We start from the raw sequence: 24300 nt of genomic DNA on the forward strand, positions 1-24300 counted from the left end.
CAGAGCGTCTCGACATCACGGTGTCATTCAATCTCACAGTGTCATTCAACCTCACAGTATCATTCATACTCATATTGTCATGTATACCTCAGAGCGTCTCGACATCACGGTGTCATTCAATCTCACAGTGTCATTCAACCTCACAGTATCATTCATACTCATATTGTCATGTATACCTCAGAGCGTCTCGACATCACGGTGTCATTCAATCTCACAGTGTCATTCAACCTCACAGTATCATTCATACTCATATTGTCATGTATACCTCAGAGCGTCTCGACATCACGGTGTCATTCAATCTCACAGTGTCATTCAACCTCACAGTATCATTCATACTCATATTGTCATGTATACCTCAGAGCGTCTCGACATCACGGTGTCATTCAATCTCACAGTGTCATTCAACCTCACAGTGTCATTCATACTCATATTGTCATGTATACCTCAGAGCGTCTCGACATCACGGTGTCATTCAATCTCACAGTGTCATTCAATCTCACTGTGTCATTCAACCTCACAGTGTATGTCAACCTCACAGTGTCATTCATACTCATATTGTCTGTCAACCTCATAGCGTGTCGACATCACGGTGTCATTCAACCTCACAGTGTCTGTCATTCACAAAGTATCATTCAGCCTCACAATTTGTCAATCTCACAGTGTCTGTCATCCCACAAAGTATCATTCAGCCTCACAGTTTGTCAACCTCACAGTGCCAGTCATCCACAAAGTATCATTCAGCCTCACAGTTTGTCAACCTCACAGTGTCTCTCAACCTCAGTGTGTCAATCTCACAGTGTCTATCAACCACACAGTGTCTGTCAACCTCATTATCTGTCAACCTCAAAGTTTCAACCTCATATTGTCAACCGCAGTATCTGAACCTCACTGTGTCATTCAACGTAACAGTGTCGACCTCAGATTGTCAACCTTACTGTGCCTTCCAACCTCAGTGTCTGTCAACTTCACATTGTCAACCTCACTCATTCAACCTAACAGTGTTAACCTCAGATCGTCAACCTCACTGTGTCTGTCAACATCAGTGACGTTCAACCTCAGTGTGGCAATCTCATTGTCTGTTAACATCACAGTGTCATTCAACCTCACAGTGCCTGTCAACTTCAGAGTGTCATTCAACCTCACAGTGTCTTAACCTCACTGTCTCAACCGCACAGGGTCTCTCAATCTCAGTGTCTGTCAACCACACAGTGTCTATCAACCTCACAGTTTCATTCAACCACACGGTGTGTCAACCTTACTGTTTGTCAACCTGACAGTGTCTCTCAACCTCACTTTGTCTGTCAACCTCACACACTGTGTTCACTCTCACAGTGCCAATGAACCTCACAGTTTTTCAACTTTACAGTCCCAATCAACCTCACAGTGTCTCGACTTCTCAGTATTATCCTCACAGTGCCAACCATTCTCACAATGTCAATCTAACAGTGCCAATCAATCTCGGTGTCAATCTCCCAGTGTCTGTCAACATTACAGTGCCAATTAGCCTCACAGTCCGTCTGTCAACCACACAGTGCACGGCTGTCAACCTCACAGTCCGTCAATCAACATCACAGTCTATCTGCCAGTTTCACAGTAAATTGTGTACTATAAGGATGACCATCAAGAGAAACTTTTACGACGTGTATTTTTATGGTTGTTTGAAAAATACTTCACTTGTGAGGACACAACGAAAACACTGCCAAAGAGTTTGAAATGTGGTGTTTGACCAGTAAGATTTATGACAATAGTAGGAGTTATTGGGTATAATGATTTTTTTTTATACTAGTAAAAATCATAAAAATGTGGTAATGTTAATTACCTAAGCATTCTAAGCGACTAGGAGAGAGAGAGAGAGAGAGAGAGAGAGAGAGAGAGAGAGAGAGAGAGAGAGAGAGAGAGAGAGAGAGAGAGAGAGAGAGAGAGAGAGACGAAGGGGAATGAAAATGAGTAGGTTACAATATAGAGTGAAATGAAAACAAATAAAAAAAATAATAATAATGTGATAATGGTAAGTGCCTATGCATTCTGAGAGAGAGAGAGAGAGAGAGAGAGAGAGAGAGAGAGAGAGAGAGAGAGGGACGAGTGGGGAAGAAGTGTAGTGGAAGGTAACACAAGGAGGAGGCTATCGTACGCCTGGCAGCGTTACGCGTCGTCCCTCCCTACCGCGGATAGGGTGGCGCCTGCGGGGAGGACTAAAATTATTGTCATTCAACGAACATACGTACAGTTAATCTTTTACTTAGGAGTCTAAGACCTGTCCTAAATGAACTATTAAGAGATGCTGTCTATCAATTGATTGTTTTTTCCAAGGTAGTAATTACTGGGCCATGTGAAACTTTCAAAATCCGAAAATTGTTCCTGCTTAACACACTGCATTATTCATCATTTTATAACTCTTTTGTTATTCAACATTACGAAATCAATGTATATCATGTAAAAGCCAAGAAAATGTAGTCTCTAACGAAATATAACACATAGTTGCATATACTCTGTACAGGACACACGAGACAGGTAAAGTAAAGCGATGGTGAACGACCGACGCACGCCGTGTCATTACCTTTACATGCAGTTTTCTCGTTTGTTTACTTTTGGCGCTTGGCCCCTTGTCGCAGTCAGCGCTTCATATAGTATTATGAGCTTAATGATAGATTGATAAGGCTTTTGTAGAGGTTGTATTAGTATTTCCATGGGCAGTGTTGTAAGCCTAGTAGTAGTTTGACAAGGCTTTGTTAGAGGTTGTGTTAGCATTTCCATTTTTAGTGTTATGAACCTAGTCTGACAAGGCCTCTGCACCATACACGTAAAAAAAAAAAAAAAAACTCATGACAACAAGACTAATCTCTTTTGTGGCCTTAGGAAATAGTGACTGTGAGAGCCGAAATCGTCTGCGTTAGGTATTCTCGGACGTTTCAGCTTCTCACATCAACAAATTCTCAAGGCCGAAAAGGAGATCAACCATGTTCTAATGAGCGGCTCCTTAGGTTAACGGTACAGAGGAAGAATCAAACTGCCAAACAGGTCATAGGACTACCCCTGAAAATGTCCAAAACTCGTACGTAAGCCTTATTGAATATGTTGCTTCGGTACCGACGTGTTTGAGAATATGACCCCGAGAATTCGAGCCTGTGCTTTGATCGGCTGTCTGCTGAAGGGAAGGCGGGGAGGTGTTCGTGACGGCTTATTTGAACTGTGAAACTCTTTATATTGAGTTAGGTGACCTTTTGCGCTGTCCTTATTGATGGCTATGGGCCATTCTTACAGTCGTTTCCGAATGTTCGGAAGACGGTCCCTAACACATTCGGGTGGCTTCTACAGTAGTAGTAGTAGTAGTATAGTAGTAGTAGTAGTTGTAGTAGTAGTAGCAGTAGTACTGGTACGACTACTACTACTACTACTACTACTGTAGAAGCCACCCGAACGTGTTAGTGACCGTCTTCCGAACATTCGGAGACGACTGTAAGAATGGCCCTGTGTCTAACTCTTGGCGTGGATGGTACGACACACACACACACACACACACACACACACACACACACTTACATTCACACACACACACACACACGGTTCCCGGACATTTCACCGACGGACATTTCACCGACGCACATTTGGCCGAACTGATATTTGGCCGACTGACATTTGGCCGAACGGACATTTGGCCGAACGGACATTTGGCCGACAGACATTTGGCCGAAGAGAAATGGAATTGTTTTTGTTTCTTTTAATACATTTCTTGATTCAGCGCCACTAGGTTTTCAACTGTATACAATATTATATGTTATGCTAGATGAGAGCCATACTATTGCCTTAGTGTACTGCATCGCCAAGAACAAAAAACAAGCAACTTATGACTTGATTTTTAACACCCTGAAACAAGTAAGATCAGGTCTTGATCCTGTGTCAGTTACCATTGATTATGAAAAGGCGGCTCTTAATATCATTTCTGTATGTTTCCCAAATACAAACATTTATGGATGCTTCCTTCATTTTGGGCAGTGTTTGTGGAAAAAAATACAAAAATTTGGACTACAGGCTTGGTGTAATGACCCCTAAAATGCACTGACTCAAATCTGTTAAGGTTTAGCATTTGTGTCAGTTAGTGATGTTGAAAGCTTCGATGATTTTGTCTCATCTCTAGATGATGAAACTCATGAATAAGCTTTTTTTTTCTCTAGCTTTCTTGGCTACTTTGAAGCGACATGGATTAGTGTTATACAACGTGGATGACGACGAAGACTAGCGTTTGAACTCAGTGTGTGGAACACAACAGAGAGAACCACAAAAGGCATTCCATGGACAACAAACTCTCTAGATGTATGGCACAGGGCGTTTGAGCAGTGAATGGCAATCGCCCACCCCACTCTTTACCGTCTAGTTTCAAAGCTAAGAAAAGAGCAGTCGGATTGGAAGTTAACAACTGAGCAGGTAGTATCAAGAGTAGAGTTAAGAAAACCAAAGAAGAAGCACCAGTTATTAAACACAAGACTGAAGTCTATCACCGAGAAGTATAATGAGTATCAGAGAATTTATCAGAGAATTGATTTCTTAAGGGTAATTGCCCACAATCTTTAAATACGCCTCCGTGGTCTAGTGTTCAGCGTGCCTGGCTTCTACTCCGTGGGCACGGGTTCGAATCCCGGTCCGGGCAGTCGGCGTGCAGCTCACTCAGCAGTTCATCCTCCCTCTCGGCCTGGTCGATAAATGCGTTCCCGGAGAAAACTGGGGAAGGTAAACTGTGGTAGTCCGGACGTCACACTGGCCCTGTGTCCCGGGGTAATGGGCTCCCTCCCACCACAGGCTCAAGGGCCAATGTTACGGAGATGAGCACTGAGGCCACGCGCTGCTACAGCGTATGCCCCTAACTTTACCTTTACCTTTAAATATGTACGAACTTTAAATTTTATAATACATCTTTTTTAACAAATTTCCTTACAATTGATATCATTTAAACTTTTGTCACGTACAATTTTCATCCAATTCTCTTCGGCCAAATGTCTGTCGGCCAAGTGTCCGTTCGGCCATATGTCCGTTCGGCCAAATGTCTGTCGGCCAATGTCAGGTGACGGGAGTGGGGGTGCCCAGCGGGGGGGGTGACAGAAGAGGGGGTAGTTGAAGGGTTAAGATAGGATCGCGGAAAAAAAGGGCTCGAATGACCGCAAGATTATAATCACGGAAAAGGGTAAAGGCATTACCTCACACACACACACACACACACACACACACACACACACACACACACACACACATTGGTAGCAGATTGAAATCTAGGAAATCTCTTCCCTTTCATCGTTTCCTCTCCCTCTCTCTCTCACACACACACACACACACACACACACAGCGCGGTCAATATTAATGGGTCAAGATATATGCTGATTGACATCTCCGAAACGACATGTGCTTCTTCCTTCCCTTTTATCGTTTCCTCCATCTCTCTCTCTCTCTCTCTCTCTCTCTCTCTCTCCCAGGCCGGATGTCACAGTAGTTGTTAATTAATTAGATAATTCAAGTTCCCTCCTCCTCTTCTCTTCCACATCTCCTCTTCCTCCTCCTCCTCCTCTTCTTCCTTACCTCTCTTTGGTGTTATCTTTCTTCTTCCTTTTCCTTTCTTTCTGATTTTTCCTTCATTTGTTTCTTATTTTGTACGTGTCTATCATTTTTTTATCAATTGTTTTTTTGTGTTGTTTTGCTTGGATTCTTTTAACTTTCTGCTCTCCTCTGTTACCTCGTCCCTCCTTCCCTTCCCTACCCATCCCTTCCCTTTCCTTCTCTTCTCTCCCTCTTCTCTTTTCTTCCCACTCACCATATTTTACCTTCCTTTGCTTTCCTTGACCTTTCTTCACTTTCCCTACCGTGCCCTTTCCCTACCGTGACCTTTCTTCACTTTCCCTACCTTACATTTCTATTTTTTTCCCCTCGTCTCCTTCCCTTTTCTTTCCTTTCCTTCTTTTCCTCTTCCCTTACCCTTCTCTTATTTATTATCCTTCTCTTCCCTTTCCTATCCTCCCTTTCCCTTGTTCCCTCTCCGATTACAGTAAAGCCTTCAGCACGAACAGCAGACTTCAGTTCCTTTGCTCACAAGAAAACTTCCAGCAGTTCGTTAACGTGTGGAACAATTTTTTTAATACAATTCAGACTACTATCCATATCAGACCCTATGACATACCGTTTTTCGCAAATATCTTTCAAACGAAGACTCGGATCGGCATGGGGCTTCGGCACACTCCGTTAATTTTTGACGCTATTGTGCAATGCCAGATGCGGTTAATTACGGCGTTTACTCTTGACTGTGATGGCAAAACCTGCGTGAGCCACTTACACATTCGAACAGGTGAGGCGTGACGTATTTGTGACGTGTATCCACCACCTACCTCCACCCCTGGCTTCCCCTACTCCCATCCCTCCCTTTCCCTCCCTCCTACCCTCCTCCTTCTCCCCCGCACCCTCTCCCCCCCCTCTCTCTCTCTCTCTCTCTCTCTCTCTCTCTCTCTCTCTCTCTCTCTCGATGTACACGAGATATGAATACATGCACACGTATGACTTGAATTAATGGCAGATAAATATAAATTATATGAAGTCTGCATCAGCATCAACAGTGATGACGAGGATGACCTGTTTGTCGATGGTGATGAATTTTGAATTAACATATATATATGTGGACAGTTATTTACATTATTAATCCACTTATCATATACTCGCTGTCTATTTTTGTGTGCTATGACTTTTTAACATAGCTATCTACATGAACACATATCGTATAGCAGTCTTTTCTTAATATCAGAAGAAAATTTTCTTATATTTCTCCAATTTCGTTTTACGTTTTTACTCTGCAATGCATTCCCGCTTCAATTCCATCCTTATTCCTTTCCGTCTCTTTCGCGATTTCCTATAAATGATCAAGCGTCAGCTACGTACTTCATCCCATCACACTCTCAACGTAACCTGTGGGAAGGAAGGTTATATACTCGTACAACTTTCAATGGTTGTATAATTGCCAAACAAACCTCATACAGCACTTAAGCAACATCCAGTTACGCTGGAACAGGAATCAGGGTCGTGTGCATAAAACACCAGACCATACTTGGCATATACTTTCGAGTTATCCGCCATTATAGACAAGTCATATGTGTGCAAAGCTTCACATCGCATGTGCACCGAGAGAGTGTTTGAAACAATCTGTGCCAAAGTCCCATGCCGATCCGAGTCTTCGTTTGAAAGATATTTGCGAAAAACGGCATGTCATAGGGTCTGATATGGGTAGTAGTTCCTTGCCAATGTCATCCACTTAAACCCTGTTGGAGCAGAAACGGAGGCTGCTCTGTGACCAAGTGGCTCTTCGAAAGCCAAAAAACGCCAAGGTGAGAACACCAGCAGCTCCACCGTGAGGGAGCACTCAACCCGCGCAACCCCCGACTCGAATCACATTAAAGCTTGCAATATAAACGCTCATAGCCTACGTAACAAATTTGAAGACTAGTAGTACACGCAGCTACAAATCATTATCACATCATCGGAGTCACAGAATATTGGATTGACACTTCAAACAGATATTTCATTGCGGAATATAGATTACCGGGTAATACGGTTTTCAGTCTTGAAAGAGAGAATAGACAGGGTGGAGGCGTTATCTTTTATATCCACAACTCTTTCCATCCAGTATCCGGGAAAACAGATATTATAACCAATGTGGACACAGTTTTCATTGAAATTAAAAATAAGTCAAACACACACACACACACACACACACATAACCTAACTTAACCTTACATACTTTCACATCAGCCTCCAGGTAAACTAGTATAGGACTTTCAACTCGCTTCATCTTCTTTTGCTCCCATTTTATCCCCTTTCCGTCTTCATTCCCCATTCCCATCATTTTTCCATTTTTATCACCCCTACACACACAGTTACATACCTCAGCGCTCAAAAAAAAGACTTAAAAATATGAAAACGGACACAAACAACCCCTCACCTTCACCCCTATCCCCATTACTGAGAGCCCAGCACGTGATCAGATCATGGCAACCCTTCCTTACTAGACACACACACAGTTACACTCACCTCAGCGCTAAGGTAGACAGTCGCCGCCCCGTCGCTGAGAGTCCACGTCACATTGGGGTGCGGCCGTGACCCAGCAGCCAGGCAGGTGATAGCGTAGCGCCGCCCGACCCTCATACTGGCGGGCGGCGACACCAGCCTCGTGAGCAGCGGCCGAACTGGGGGAGTGAGAGAAAGGAGAGAGAGAGAGAGAGAGAGAGAGAGAGAGAGAGAGAGAGAGAGAGAGAGAGAGAGAGAGAGAGAGAGAGAGAGAGAGAGAGAATGGGGGGCGGGGAAGAACGAGAGGGAGGGAGGAGGAGGGTAAACACACACACACACACGCACAAACAAGCAACCACACACCAGACAAATAGTTCATGCTTTCTGCAGTGCGGCAAATCACATAACAAGCTCAGTAACAATGTGATGACGCAGCCGCTGCCTTGCCTGCTCAGTGTTGAATGAACCGCTGAACCGCGTCAGTCAGCACTGCCAGACAGTAACTTAAGTATGCCCCGGTAGTTCACGAGTTCATAAAAATCAATGAAAGCCGACTCCCAGGTTGTTTGGTACGAACCGGAGGAAGAGGCTCCGTTAAATAAAGTCAGTATGTAATGTATCCATCGGGCTGGCAAAATCTTAAGGACTTCTTTTTCTTCTTTTGAGCTATATCGCTTCATAGGTCCTTCTCCTCTTGATCCTCTCTTCCTCTTATTCACGCACTTTACTCTTCAATGACATTTAATTACACTCTTTCTCCTCACTATAATACACCATAACACTATAGTTTTCATCGGGGCGCAACAATTGCTAGTGTAACACCATGACGTCACACACCTTTAGTACGCATGCGCAAAGCGTGACACAAGGGTCGAAATTGTCAGAAGCTTCAGCCTCTCACATCAACTATTTCCAAAGGCCAGAAAAAGAGATCAATCGGGTTCTCATGAACGTTATTTTAGGTTCATGGTACAGAGGAAAAGGTCGAACTATCACCAGGGTCATAAAACTACTCCTGGAAATGCCCACCACACTTCCTACGAAAGCCTTGTCAAATGTGTGTGCTGGGGCACCAAAATGTTTCAGAATACGAATAGAGGATTATACTTTCACGGGCTCACTCTATCAACGTCTAAGTTCCTTCACTATCCCGAACTTGGCCAATGTGTTCTTACTGTATTCACACAACAAAGGCATGATCAAGGGCGCTAGGGGTTCGATAACTGAGCAAGCCGATACACACCGTTGCGGCAGGGCTTTCCCGCCCTTCATTTTTTTTTGTTCTCTCTACCGACACGTTGGGGTCACCCACTTGGGCTGCCGTGACCCTTTGTTCTGTGGCATTTCCACCCACGCCGACCCAGCATGAACTGGATATTTCCGGTTTTGGGGGAGCGAGGCCTAGTTACCACCCGGGGTCTATGGAAATTCCCACCCGCTGGCCTCACCTTCCCGTGCAGCGACCCGGGGTCAATGTTGCCACCGGGCTGTTCCTTCCATTTTTATATCTCCGGCCCGTTTCTGAGTATTGTATGACATTATGTATATTTCCTTTTTATGTTTAGGTTAGGATATTTATGTACTGTATGTAAACTATGTATTTTGTGTTGTCATGGGGTTTGTTGCCCCGCACCGCCAGCGACGTCTGGCAGACCGCTCGCGGGGCGCGCCGAGGCGGCAGTCACCCCAATATAAGGAGTGCCCCGAGGTCACTCGCTCTATCACGACTATCATTAGAACCATGAGGAAGTCTTGTCCAGGGGAAAGTGGCTTTAACAAGACCATACTGGCTAAACTCCCACCTCTAGCCGTAACCCGCCTTCTACATATTTTTAACGCCAGCCTCTCCTCGGGCTATTTCCCTGACCGTTTCAAGAGGGCGACATTCCACTCATTCCAAAGGCTGGGAAGAGCCCGCACCACAAAACAAACTTCCGCCCCATATCCCCCCTAGAGGTGCCGGGGAAAATTTTCGAGTCATAAACCACAGACTCCGAATCTTTCTCGAGGACAACGAACGACACCACCCCCTACAATTTGGCTTCCGCCCTGGACGCGGGACAACACACGCCCTTGCCCTGGTAACTGAGGCTGTCGCCCAATCCAAAGCTGACGGTGGACAATGTCACGTTGTGCTGAGGGACGTCACAAAGGCCTTTGACAATGTCTGGCACTTAGGTATGCAGTACAAAATCTTACACCTTGGGCTTCCTGTCCATCTAGAAAAGCTGCTCTGCAACTTTCTAGAGGGCAGAAGGGATAAGAATTGGAAACTACCTGGGGGCAAACATTGCACTGAGCTGCGGCGTCCCACAGGGCAGCATGCTGTCCCCGTCCCTCTTCACTATCTACACTGCAGACACGCCTCAACCACTCAGAGCCACCAACATCCTATATACTGATGACGTAACCCAAATCAGCAAATACCCAGGCAGGTCTACCAACATGGCCCAACGAGAGCTCATCCGTGAGATCAACACACACAACACCTACGAAACCAAATGGAGGATAAAAAACAACCCAAACAAATTCACTATCATCAGACTGGGCGCCCGTAACACAGAACAAATAAACACAGACACTAACATACACGACACGGGGCACAGAGGGAAAATCCTGAGCCTCCACATCACATCGCACGGCTACAATAGCCATATCAACAACAGAGTCGGATACGCCTCCCGTATCCTCACTACTCTTTTCCGATTCAAACAAATGCCCTCCAAAATTAAACTCCACCTAGTAAAGACACTTATCCTTCCAATACTACACTACCCGCCCATTCCGACACACGCCTTATCGACCACTCAACTACGGAAACCGCAAAAAGTCCAGAACCGAGCCATACGATTTGCTATGAATCAAAGACACCCCTACACCATGACCACAGAACAACTACACGTCGCTACCAAGACACTCCCTCTGAACATACGCCTACACCTAAGAGGAGAACATATATGGGAACGACTCTCTCTCTCCTTAATATCCCTATGCTTCCCTCAATACACGACAACGGAGAAAACATTCAGAAATACCACATAGCCTTCCCCAGCAGCCTGGAAGCGCTCAACACATACCTGACACCATTTTTTTAATAATGATGCACTTTGTTTACTTAGCTAGCTAGGAACGACAAATGTGAACCGCACATGCGTTGGCAACCACACTTGATGTGAGTAGCCACAGAGATGGGGACCACACATCAAGTATGTAGCCACGCATGAGCACAATGCCTGAATATATATTTATGTTTCATTTTATCAATATGCCAATTATGTTTACCTACAAAATAAAGAAATAGCTAAGGCGGACAGCCCGACATTTTACCTCTCCTACTAATATTTCCCTCCCACTTTCCTTCCACACACCCTTCTTCCCTTCACCCTCGAGTTAGAAGGGAGGCCGGCTCCTCTCTCTCCCCTTTTGTGTCCCTGCAGCGCCTTCTGCAGTTTTTCCACGCCTGCAAGCGTGTTTTTTTCTTTTACGGGAGAGAGTCGTTAGTGTTAAGGTAAGGTTTTTATTTGTGTGTGTGCTTTTCGTGTGCCGTCCTTTAGTATTTTCGTGTTTATCACGCTTTTGCCATCGTGTTCAATGCTGCCCCTCGTCCACGTGTTTTCAATAGTGTTTTGTGCTTTCGCTGTGTTATTTGTTTCATGTTTTAAAGGAGTGTTTTGCTAAGGCAATCTTGGGTTTTACTTTTCTTGTGTAATTAATATAAATATTAACTTTTTGTAAATATATTATCTTTAGTTCATTTTGCGTTTCCGTTCACCATTTCCTTTGTTTTAAGTTATTCATTTTCCTTTTATTGTTGTTCGGTTAAGGGGAAAAGAACCTGGTGTTTTGAAGCCTAACCAACCCAGTTTTTGTTTTGTCTTTGTTTGTTTTTTGTAACTTTTCCCAAGACTCCTGACCACACCAGTGTTACGACACTGGTGACGTAACAACATACACACACTCACAGACACACACACACGAGCGCGTAACAAACAAACAAAAGCCTGTAACTAGCACACACACACACAATTCTAAGACATAAACCCACACAAGAGGGAGAGAAAAGTGAGGTACGGAGGGAAGGAGGGAGGGAGAGAGGGAAGAAGATAGAAGGGAAATGAGTAAGGGGAGGGAAGTGAAGTATGGAAGAAAAGAGAGGAGGGAAACGACAGAGAGGAGGAGGAAGGAGAAAACGGGAAACAGAATGTATTGAGGAGAGAGAGAGAGAGAGAGAGAGAGAGAGAGAGAGAGAGAGAGAGAGAGAGAGAGAGAGAGAGAGAGAGAGAGAGTAAAAAATAAAGATCAAATGAACGTGTTGTACACACACTCAAAAAACTATCGTTACACATTCAGCACGATACAAAGTGACACCAAGGACGAAGCCATTGAGAACAGGCTACTCATGTTGGTATCACTGCGTGTGTTGGGTATGGGTTCACTTGCCTGAACCAAGTGAGCGGGACTCGTAAATAAAGCAGCAGAATTTGAGCTGGCACAGTAACGCTTCATGAAACACACAGGTGGAGTCTTAGTCGAAGTGAATTGATATGTGTTGTATGTAGCTATATTATTTTGTAGTGTTTGGGGTGATGAAATTATGCTTTAACACCTCACACACAAGTGAAGAGATAAAATTTCGTCCATTTAGGAGACAAAATGATAAACACCTTGCGGTTACGAGTCACTCAGGATGACTGATCGCCACATACGGCTCCACTGAGCCTAGGAGGTTACGTAAAACTTAGCTAACCCTTATGATAGATTTATAATGGATTATAAACTTGACTTATCACTCAAATGGTAAGGTAACGTTGGCATTGGTTTCACTAGTATAGCTCGCATTACTCGAGTCACGGTATTCACTTGTCTCGAAACAATCATGGAATGCACCCAAGATTAATTCTCTAAAAATTATCGGCGAGTCATTATACAAACATGTTAGACAATTAACTCCCGCATGCAAGCTATTTAATAAATTACTTTTCTCCAGAGACGGCTTATTTCTTCAATTCAAAACGCCCGCGCCAAATTCCTTATTCATCGACTTAAAAAGCGCGCAAAGTTCCTACTTTTTATTAGGCAATGAGGCAGCACGAGAGAGAAGGGTAGCCCAGGAGTAGATTGAAACAACCTGTAGAAGTCCATGCAACTCTGTTAAAACTTTATCTTTCTTACCAGCAAGGCTTTTAGCGTTGCAATTTGAAGTTGTGTTTTTTTTTTAGATGCCCACAGCTTATTCATGAAAGAAAAGACACGTTCAGTGGAAGTATTAATTCGAGGATGGCACATTATGAACTGAACTATATCTGACATGCGTTGATGGTTGTTTTTGTCTTTGACATGGGAAAATACTTCTACCCACCGCTGTTACGTATAGGTTCATATGAACATTATTGTTTAAAAATTTGTGAATATAAAGCTTAAACAAGTGGCGCTCAAATCACTCTGTTAATATTATGGTGATATCTGGTATCTCAGTATCGCCTTTCCTTTCTATCCCTCCCTTACGGGGTCCTGTCCTGCTCCCTCCAGCAGAGTGGAGGTGGTGGGGGTGATCGCACTCTTATCAACCCTGCCGAGATTACCGGGTTGCTCAGTGTGAAATTCGTCGGACCCCAATGTGACGATAGTTTTTTTTAGTGTGTGTACATTTCATGATGATACAAATATGAGTTATAACACATTCACACATACATACATACATATATAAATACATACATACATACATACATTCATACATACATACATACATACATACATACATACATACATATAAGGAATATATATGTGTATGTAAAGAGTAACATTTTAAAAGTGTGTGAATGAGTATATACATATCTATGTTTAATCGTGTGTGTGTGTGTGTGTGTGTGTGTGTGTGTGTGTGTGTGTGTGTGTGTGTGTGTGTGTGTGTGTGTGTGTGCAATAGTCCGTAGCTTTATTTCGCAAAAACAATAAAAGAAAATTATCACTTTGTTAAATTGAAACTACTGAAATTTACACACACACACACACACACACACACACACACACACACACACACACACACACACACACATTGGGTTCACGCAACATGAGGTATAAAAAGCAAATAGAAAAATCAACTTTGAACATTAGTTTGCAAATCATGCCATTTTTTCTCTCTCTCTCTCTCTCTCTCTCTCTCTCTCTCTCTCTCTCTCTCTCTCTCTCTCCTTCCCTCAATCTACCTTTCCTTCCTTTCTCCACATCCTTCCTTCCTTCCTTATATCTTTCTCTTCCTCCGTTTTTCCTTTATCTTTCTTCTTTCTTCTCTCTTTCCTTCCATTTTCCCTCCCTTTCTGTTCCCTTTCTTCCCTCTCTACCCTTTCTTTTCCCTCCTCCTCTTTTCCTCTCCTTTCCCCTCCCTCTCCCTTCACCTCCCCTTTCCTTCCCCTCTCCTTCCCTCCCTCCCTTCCTGTCTCTCTCCCTTTCCCTCTCCCTCTTCCTCTTCCTCTTCCTCACTCCCTCCTGTTCCCTCACAAACCTTCCCCCTTCCCTCCCTCCTCATCCCCTCAACACTCACGGTTCATGGCCAGCGTTACAGAGGCTTCCAGCGGCTCGGTCACATTGTTGTTGTATGCCTGGCAGGACAGTCGCGCGTTGTGGTACTGGCGCGTGAGGCGGCTGACGGCTAGGCGACTCACGAGCACTCCAGATGTCCCCACTAGTGGCTCCCTGCTTACTTGCAGGATCTGACCGAGGGATGAGGGAACAAAGATGAGGATTAACTCCTGCACTAGGATCTTGGAAGTTGAGAGAATGTCGGAAGAGTGGAGGAAAAGTGTGCTGTTTTAATCTTGAAGAATAAGGGTGGAATTAAGCTAAAAAGTCACGGAATGAAAAGATGGGAGGAAGATGTGAAGCGAGACTGGGAAGAGTTGTGAGAATCAGTGAGGAACAGTTTGGATTCACTCCAAGGAGAGGAACAACGGACGCAATATTCGCTTTGAAGATGATGGAGAAGTACAGGGAAGGACAGAAGGAGTTGCATTGTGTGTTTATGGACTTAGAGGGTTACGACCGGGTGCAGAGAGAAGAATTGTGGTGCTGTATGAGAAAGTCGGGAGTGGCAGAGAAGTTACTGTATGTGAAGGTGGTGTGGGACATGTGCGACGACAGCGCAACAGCAGTAAGGTGTGTCGCATGGCTGCCAGAGGGTTTAAGAGTGGATGTAGGACTGCACCGAAGATCGGCTGTGGGCCTTCTCTTTTCTGCAATAGTGGTGGACAGACTGACCGACGAGCTCAGACAAGAATCCCCACGAACTTTGATGTTCGCAGACGAAGAAGTGGAGACAGAGTTGGAGGGATGGAGAGATATGCACCGTAGAGGGAATTGAAAGTAAGCAGGACCAAGACTGAATGCCTGGGCTTCCTCATAGAGGACGGGGAGAAAACAAGGCTGCAGGAGGTTGAGATGGCAAAGGTTGACGAATGTAGATACTTGGGGTCCACGGCACAGAGTAACAGATTTTGTGGTAGAGAGGTTACGTTTATTAATCATGACAGTTATTCTCATTTATTTGCATTATTTAGTTTTATATTTCAGTTTATAATTTTGGGGGGTATGTAAATTTCCTTTGTCTCGTAAATGTTATTCATTACGTTTATAAGTTATAGCAGTTGTCCTCACTTAATGTATCACTTACACTGCTTCATGTGATTATTTTTCTTGTATTTGGTTCTTCAACGTTTTGTCGTTTTCCGTTTTCGTTTCATACTTCCATTCTTGCTTTTGTTACATTTCTTTTGTTTCATTTTTCATGTACGTCGGTTTTATAGACAAAGGTAGAGAGGAGAGACTGAGCTGATTTGGGCATATCAGGAGGGAAGAGATGTATGTGGGTAGGAGGATGCTGGACATGGGCCTTCCCGGCAGGAGGAAGAGAGAACGACCAAAGAGAAGGTTTATGGACGCAGAGAAAGAAGAGTCGCAAGAGATGGGTGCAACAGAGGAAGACGCAGAAGACGAGAGCGTCGGAAAAGAATGATCCGCTGTGGCGAGACCCCTGATGGGAGCGGGCGACGGGTACAGTTAACTCCCGCATTAGAAAGTTGGACGGCATTGGGGTGAGTTAGAGTTAAACAACGTGTGTAGTAAGGAAAGGGTAGACAAGACCAGTTAGCAAATTCAGAAGAGCATTTAGCATGACAATGGAAATAGCAAACAGCGAAGGAGAAATGCAAAGAGAGGAAGAAAAAGGAATAAAAGATGAAAAGGATAGACAAAAATAAATACAACTTTTCACTTATAAACACACAATAGAACGAAAAAAGGAAATGATAAGGGAAAAAAACGTATTAAGTAAGAAGGGCTCTGAATCGAAGGAAACTCAAATACGAAAAGACAAAAAAAGATTGGGAGGAAGGAAAGAAGAAAAAGCAGAGAGAAAAAAAAAACAGAGCCACACAATACGAAGAAAACAAACAGAGAGAGAAAAGAAAAAAAAGGAGAAAACGAAGTTAAGGAGAAAATTGAAGTAAATGAAGCTGAAAATTTGATAGAAATACTAAGAAAAATACGAATAAGATGGAAGAGAAAAAATAATGATAAAAACGATGGGAGAAAAACGAGAAAAAGAGAGGAGGAAAACAAATCAGGTACAAATACAAAACTAGAAAAAGTAAAATAAAGCCAAACAAAAAAATAAATAAATTATTGAAAAAGAAGGAGGAGGAGAAGGAGAAAAAATAAAAAAGAGAAAATAACGAAGAAAACGATAAACCGAGAGAGAAAGCAAATGAATACTCCCCTTCTGGCTCTCGACCGGAGAGGTGTTTTGATAGCTCCAAACTTTTTATTTATAAACGTCTGCAACATCGCGGTCTTCGCTCTCATTTCCTTTCTGTGGAACTCCTTTAAACCTCACCTTCTCCTCCTCACCGAAACCCAGGTTTCGGAGGTTACTGACAGTAACCTCTACTCTGTTCCCTCCTACTATTTCTATTCTAGTTTTCAATCAAAGACTGGATGATGCGTCTACACGCAACGACAGTAGACGCAACGACATCACTTGCTCTCATGCCACCGACCTTGACTCTTCTAAATTTTCCACCATCTGGACTAAATACGTCTGTGCTGTCTATCTCTCACTTATTTTTTCGATATCCAGTGGAATGATTGTTCCAGGGGAGACCCCTCTGTGTGCGCCCCGCGCATCACTGAGATGGTTGTCTCTGGAACGGAGGCACACATTCCACGTACTTTCTCTACTTCTCACGCTAAAAAGCCTGGTTTAATCACGCTTGTTCTCGTGCTATCAGAGATAGAAAGGCAGCTTACAAAAGGCATCAGAGCCTTCGCTACCCTGCTAATCATGAGCTTTACATCTCCTCCCGGAATCGTGCCAAATCTATTCTCAGACTTACCGATAATTTAGCTTTTTCGGTGAAACTTTTGCCGTTGCCTTAGACATCTTGAAAGCTTTCGACAGAGTCTGGCAGAAGTCATTGCTTTTTAAACTACCCTCCTACGGATTCCATTCCATCTTTCTCTTTATTTTATTCCATTCTCTCTCTATCTTCCATTCCCTCTTCATTTTTCCCTTCTCTCTCCATTTCTTCCTTCCATCTTCCATTTCCCTCATCACACTCATTCCCAAAAACACACTCCCTCAAAAAAATTCACGGTTCGGGCACCTCCACAAACTTATTCCACAGCGGTTAATGCGGCGTTATTAGTTCACCTGATTAGGCCGGTGTTTAATATTAGGAACGATCGCTCAAACTAATGAATGGAGCAGCCAGCAGCCAGCCAGTGGATCTATTTTCCTGTCCGGCTGCACTTCTTTTCATCCGTGGTGGAGGCTGTATCGTTTAGTATCGTTTAATTAGTGCAGTGGGTTCAATGAGGTAAGTGTCGGTGTATCGTTACTCTGATGTACTCGTAGTGGTGGTGGAGTGTGGTCTTTCTGTCTATCATTTCTATACACAGCAACATTTTAATATTTCTTGGCCTCCCTTTTTTTTTTGGTCACTCATCTCTACTTTCTTTTATAGCGGCAGTGATTAGCGGGCTCTTCTTATTTTTCCATTTTTGTTCTTGAGCTGCTTCCTTTACTGTAATAAAAAATATGAAATGTCTGACCTTAAATTTTCTGCCCATTTTGCAACATTATTCCTTTCTTTTCTCCTCATCTCCACGTGTTCGATTGGGGAGGCGGTGGCTTGTCCACGCGAGTTCGAGTCTCGCCCGCCACCACAAACTGGGATTTTTCAGCCATCGCCGAGTGGCCTAAAACTACTCATATGCTGTCCTGAAGACCACCTAGCAACCCGGACTCTTGATTCTCGCTCTAGAGAGGATCAAAGATGAGCACCGGGGGGCAGCATGAGCCTAGCAAGATGGCGCCACTATAAACACCTAAACGCGCCGAGAAGGAGAGGGTACGCGGAAAGAGAATAAATCAAAGAGAAATAAGTGGAAGGAAAGAAAAAAACACGCTAAGGTGAGGACAGTGACGTTGGAGATGGGCGTATGTTCTGTTATCAGTAGGCGAGGAACGCTAGCACGGAGTGGCTTAAGGGTAATTTAGCTGTGGTTAGAGCAGCGTAACTTAGGTAAGCTCAGGCAGGTGAAGTATTCGTGGGACTGTAGTCTGAGGTGTGTGCATTACCGTGCATGGCAACCTACTGGCTCATGGTGTGTTCCATTGCTTGGATAATGACAGCCTACGCACAGAAACAGTCGCCATTATCTGTATGCAGCAACAATAACAAATACCGTTACGTATAGTTGATCTTGAGTTAAAAAAAAAAAAAAATAGGAGGACTGTCGCAGATACTTGTTTTGTTAATTCATATTAAGATCACTGATTATAACAATTAAACAGCCTGACGTTGTCCTCTACCGAGAAATGTACAAAAGCTATAAATTAACAAAACAGTTTTGGCGACAGTCCTAATAATTTGTAACTCAATGTCGGCCATAACTGAAGGTACTTGTTACTGTTGCCTGTATATTACTGATAATGGCGACTGTGTCCTGTGCAAAGGCTGTCATACATTATCCACGCAATGGAACACGCCATGAGGCAGCGGGTTGCCATGCACGTTAATGCACACACCTCAGACTCGGGCGCCGCGACTACAGCCCAACGAATCCTTCACAATCCTAACCTTACCAAAGTTACGCTACTCTAACAACAGCTAATTTACCCATGAGCCACTCCATGCTAGCCTTCCTCGCTTTTTTTTTCCTTCCCACTAATTTTTCTTTGATTTATTATCTTTCCTTGTCCTCTCTTCTCGTTCCCCCTTCCTTCCTTCCTTCCTTCCTCCTCCTCCTCATCTTTTTTTTTTCATTTCTTCCTTTTCTTCGTCTTTTTTTCTTTTCTATATATTTTTCTTTTTCCTCCACCTCCCCCTCCTCCTCCTCCTCCTCCTCCTCCTCCTCGTTCTCCTACTCTTCCTCTTCTTCCTCCTCCTCCTCTTTTAGAAATTAAATTAAGCCGAACTAATTCAACCTCTCCTGCTGGTCCTCGGTCTACTCTGACGCCCCTCATAAGTCCAAGGTCCATATTCTTAAACCTCTCGGCGCCCAAGCTCACATTTTTGACAAGGCTTTCATGGGAGGGTTGGGCATTTCCAGGGGTAGTTATACGGCCCTGGTGGTAGTATGACCCTTCTTCCGTACCATAAACCAAGAGAAACACATATTTGACAAGGCTTTCATAAGAGTTTTGGGCACTTCCAAGGGTAGGTATATGACCCTGGTGGTAGTATGACCTTTCTGTACCATAAACCTAGAGAAACACATACTTGACAAGGCTTTCATTAGAGTTGGGGGGCATTTCCAGGGGTAGTTATATGGCCTTGGTGGTAGTATGACCCTTCTGTACCATGAACCTAAAGAAATACATATTTAACAAAGCTTTCATAAGAGTTTTGGGCACTTCCATGGATAGTTATATGAACCAGGTGATAGTATGACCCTACTGTACCATGTACCTAAAGAAACACATATTTTACAAGGCTAACATGAGAGTTTTGGGGACTTCCAAGGGAGGTTATATGACTCTTGTGGTAGTACGACCCTTCTGTACCATGAACCTAAAGAAACACATATTTGGCAAGGCTTTCATAAGAGTTTTGGGCACTTCCAGGGGTAGCTATATGACCCTGGTGGTATTATGACTCTTCTGTACCATGAACCTAGATAAAACATATTTGACAAGGCCTTCATGAGAGTTTTGGGCACTTCCAGGGGTAGTTATATCACCCTGATGGCAGTATGACCCTTCTTCTGTACCATGAACCTAAAAACAGGCTCATTGGAACCCGACTGATCCCCTTTTTGACCTTTGGAAATAGTTGGTGTGAGGGGCGGAAGACTGAGATTATCGCCCCTGAACTATTTTTTTTTTTTTTTTTCATTTATTCATCCCTCCTTTTTCATTCCCTTCCGTTTGCCTCCTCCTCCTCCTCCTCCTCCTCCTTGGTTTTCTCTCTTCTTTCTGCCTTTTCTCTCATTTCTTCATATTTTATTATCTTTATTATCTTCTGTTAATATTTTTATATAAACTTCTTGTATTCCTATCTCCTCCTCTTCCTCCTCCTTTTACTCCTGGTTTTTCATTTATTTTCCTTTTCTTCTTCCCCTTTATGATTTCTTCCCCTGTATCTTCCCTTTCTTTCCCTTCCCGTCCCTTTCCTTCCCTTTCCTTTCCTTCTTTTCCTTCTCAACCCCATCTTCCCCTCTTCCTCTCTCTTTCTCTCTCTCTCTTTCCTTTCCTTTTCGCCTCCTACAATCTAAACCTAATTTTAGTAGTGATGTCAGCAAGTTCGCAGATGATACCAAGATCGGTAGAGTAATCCGATCAGACAGGGACGCTAGCGTTCTCCAGGATGAGCTTGACAGACTATATGATTGGGCGGGGAAGTGGCAGATGGAATTCAATGTCGGGAAGTGTAGCATTCTGAGTGTAGGTAGGAATAACCCCTCACACAATTACTCCTTAAATGGCACTCCTCTAAGCAGGTCTGGGCGTGAGAGAGACTTAGGAGTCGTAGTGAGTGCTGACCTCCGTCCTAGGGCTCAATGCATTCAAGCAGAGTACTTGGTTTTATCTCAAGGAGCGTAAGCAATAGGAGCGCTGAAGTCATCCTCAAACTTTACTTAGCACTAGTTAGACCTCATCTTGATTATGCAGTTCATTTCTGGTCCCCCTACTATAGAATGGATATCAAGATGTTAGAATATGTACAGAGGAGAATGACAAAGATGATTCAGGGGGTGAGAAACTTGCCTTATGAAGACAGGCTGAAGCAGTTAAATCTACACTCTCTAGAAAGGCGAAGGTTGCGAGGAGACTTGATCGAAGTCTATAAATGGATGAAGGGATTTAATAAAGGGGATGTCAATAAGATTTTGAGAGTAAAAGAGCCAGGTAGGACGCGACGCAATGGTTTTAAGTTAGACAAATTCAGATTCAACAGAGACATAGGCAAGAATTGGTTCACCAATAGAGTGGTGGACGAATGGAACAGGCTTGGGAGCCATGTTGTGGGTGCCAATACCGTAGATACATTCAAGAAGAGGTTAGATAAAGCCTTGGATGGTGAAGTAAGGTGGGGTTGAGTGTACAGGAGCTGCCTTGTATAGGCCAACCGGCCTCTTGCAGACTCCTTACGTTCTTATGTTCTTATGTTCTCTCTCTCTCTCTCTCTCTCTCTCTCTCTCTCTCTCTCTCTCTCTCTCTCTCTCTCTCTCTCTCTCTCTCATTTCTGCTTTTCATTCCTTCGCTTAATTTTTATCCATCTTCTCTATACACCACTATTCCTTTCTCCTCCTCCTCCTCCTTCTCTTCCTACCCCCCCCCCTACCCCCCCGCCACTCACCTCATCATTCCTCCTCCACACCACCGCCGGCCTGGGCACGCCCCCCACCACGGTGCAGGTCACCTCCAGCGCGGCCCCCTCCTGCAGCGCCCCCAGCAGCCCCCCTGTCGGCCACAGCTCCCCGCCAACCCTTAGCTGGGGGGTCTCCGGGGGCACCACGACCACCAGCGTCAGGTGCGTGCGCCGCGAGGAGGCTAGGGAGAGAGAGGGGAGGGGGGAGGGTTACATAAATTTACATAAAAAGTCAGAGTACACAGACTCCATGGTCCAGACCAGGGGATCTGTCCTTAAACCTAAGTTATTCTATATTAATCAGATGGCTCCAAAACTTTGCATTTCTACTTTAGTTAATATTAAGTTGAAGGAAGTGTCGGTCGAGCGTGTTTTTAAAGGAGTCAATCGTGCTACACTGGACCACTGAAGGCGGGAGCTTATTATATTCTCGCACTACAACGTTAGTGAAAAAAAAATTGGTGCAGTTTGAATTTACTTGTTTACATTTAAGTTTCTTGCCATTATTTCTCATCCGCAAAGTGTCGTCGATCATAAACAATTTTGACTTGTCCTCATTCGTAACGCCATTAAGTATCTTAATTAAAACATTCGATCAGTTCTCCTTGGAGGGAACGTTTCTCGAGAGGTTTGTTGCGCAAGGAAGGGATAATTTTTGTTGCCCGACGCTGAACACCTTCTAATTTAGCAATATCCTCTGCATGGTGGGAAGGCCAAAACTATACAGCATATACCAAGTAGTGTCAGACTAAACTATTGTAAAGCGGAAGTATTACATCTTTATTTTTTAATAAAAAGTTTATTGTAATGAAGCCCAATATTATGTTCGCTTTATTTTCTGTATCGATGCATTGCTGTGAGAATTTGAGGTTTGACGCGATTTTGACACCCAGGTTCTTGACGCATTGAACACTTATGAGTTTAACGCTACGCATTTCGTAATGGAACCTTTGATTCCTTGTTCCAATTTGAAGAACCTGGCACTTATCTACATTAAAGGGCATCTCCCATCTCTCTCATTAAACTGAAATTTTATACAAATCTTATTGGAGGCTTTGCCTGTCTTCGTCAGTGACAACAGAGTTACCAATCTTTGTGTCGTCTGCAAATTTACTAATGAGATTATTGATTCCAACGTCAACATCGTTGATGTAAAAAATGAACAGCACTGGGCCAAGAACCGAGCCGGGCAGAAAGATAAACCAGAAGTTTCCAGGAGTGGACGTTCCCCCAGGCCAAATGTTCCCAGGACCAAAAGTTCCCAGGACCTGAAGTCATGTTTCACCGGATCTAAACTTATCTTGGAGCTTAAGTTTCCCTGGACCTGAAGTTACGCTGGAGCTGAAGTTATATCGGACCGAAAGTTACACTGGACCTGAAGTTACGCCGGTCCAAAAGTTCCCTGGCCAAGAAGTTACGCCGGATCTGAAGTTATAATACACTGGACCAGAAATTTCCCGGACCAGACGTTCTCCGGACCTGAAGTTATGTTATGCCGGTCCAAAAGTTACGCCGGTCCAAAAGTTCCCTGGCCAAGAAGTTACGCCGGATCTGAAGTTATAATACACTGGACCAGAAACTTCCCGGACCAGACGTTCTCCGGACCTGAAGTTATGTTATGCCGGTCCAAAAGTTACGCCAGTCCAAAAGTTATCCTGACCTGAATTTATGCTGGACATAAATTATATGATTCATCAGACCAGAAGTTTCCCGAACCTGAAGTTACCCTAGCCCAAATGTTCCCTGGACCTGAAGTTACTCCGGTCAAAAAGTTTCCCGGACCTGAAGTTATACCAGACCTGAAGTTACTCCGGTCAAAAAGTTTCCCAGACCTGAAGTTATACCAGACCTGAAGTTACATTACACTGGACCAGAAATCTCCCGGACCTGAAGTTATGTTACACCAGATGTGAAGTTATCCCGGAGCTGAACTTATGTTTACATCGGCAATGAAGTCACCACGGACCTGAAGTTTATATGACCAGAAGTTTCCCCGGAACTTGCACTGACCTAAAGTTACGTATGTCGGACCTGAGGTTATCCCGTACCTGAAACTATGCTACACCGGGCATGAAGTTACCACAGACCTGAAGTTACTGAAATAACAACTTGGCATGCGTGGCCCACCTCTCCGCGGTGTTACGAGCCTTTCTCATTCATACCAGGATTAAAAGAGCACTATTATTATTATTATTATTATTATTATTATTATTATTATTATTCAGTAGCCCTCAAGCACCTGAGACGCCGAGAAAGATAAAATTATAGTGAAAGCAACTTATTTACGTTAACTGCCCGTAATATCGACGCCAATGGGGCCGTACGTACACAGCTGTTGTATTGTGACCTCTGAGCCGCGTAGAGGAGAATCGTGTCACCTCGCCAACTATTCCCGGACAAG

The 24300-nt window shown here is 43.9% G+C and overlaps 1 protein-coding gene across 1 annotated transcript in view; it reads right to left on the reverse strand.

Moving 5' to 3' along the window:
* Nucleotides 1-7897: 7897 nt before the first annotated feature.
* The window catches only part of LOC126983746 (kin of IRRE-like protein 2), a 107347-nt gene continuing 90944 nt past the window's right edge, over nucleotides 7898-24300 (reverse strand). Inside the window, exons 4-6 of the mRNA XM_050836825.1 lie at nucleotides 21888-22081; nucleotides 14573-14741; nucleotides 7898-8210 (exon numbers count right to left, since the gene is read on the reverse strand). Coding sequence (XP_050692782.1) covers nucleotides 8011-8210; nucleotides 14573-14741; nucleotides 21888-22081 — 563 coding nt within the window. The 3' untranslated portion in view covers nucleotides 7898-8010. The remainder of the gene's footprint in view (nucleotides 8211-14572; nucleotides 14742-21887; nucleotides 22082-24300) is intronic.

Source organism: Eriocheir sinensis, chromosome 5 (assembly GCF_024679095.1).
Source record: "Eriocheir sinensis breed Jianghai 21 chromosome 5, ASM2467909v1, whole genome shotgun sequence".
Taxonomy (NCBI): Eukaryota; Metazoa; Arthropoda; class Malacostraca; order Decapoda; family Varunidae; genus Eriocheir; species Eriocheir sinensis.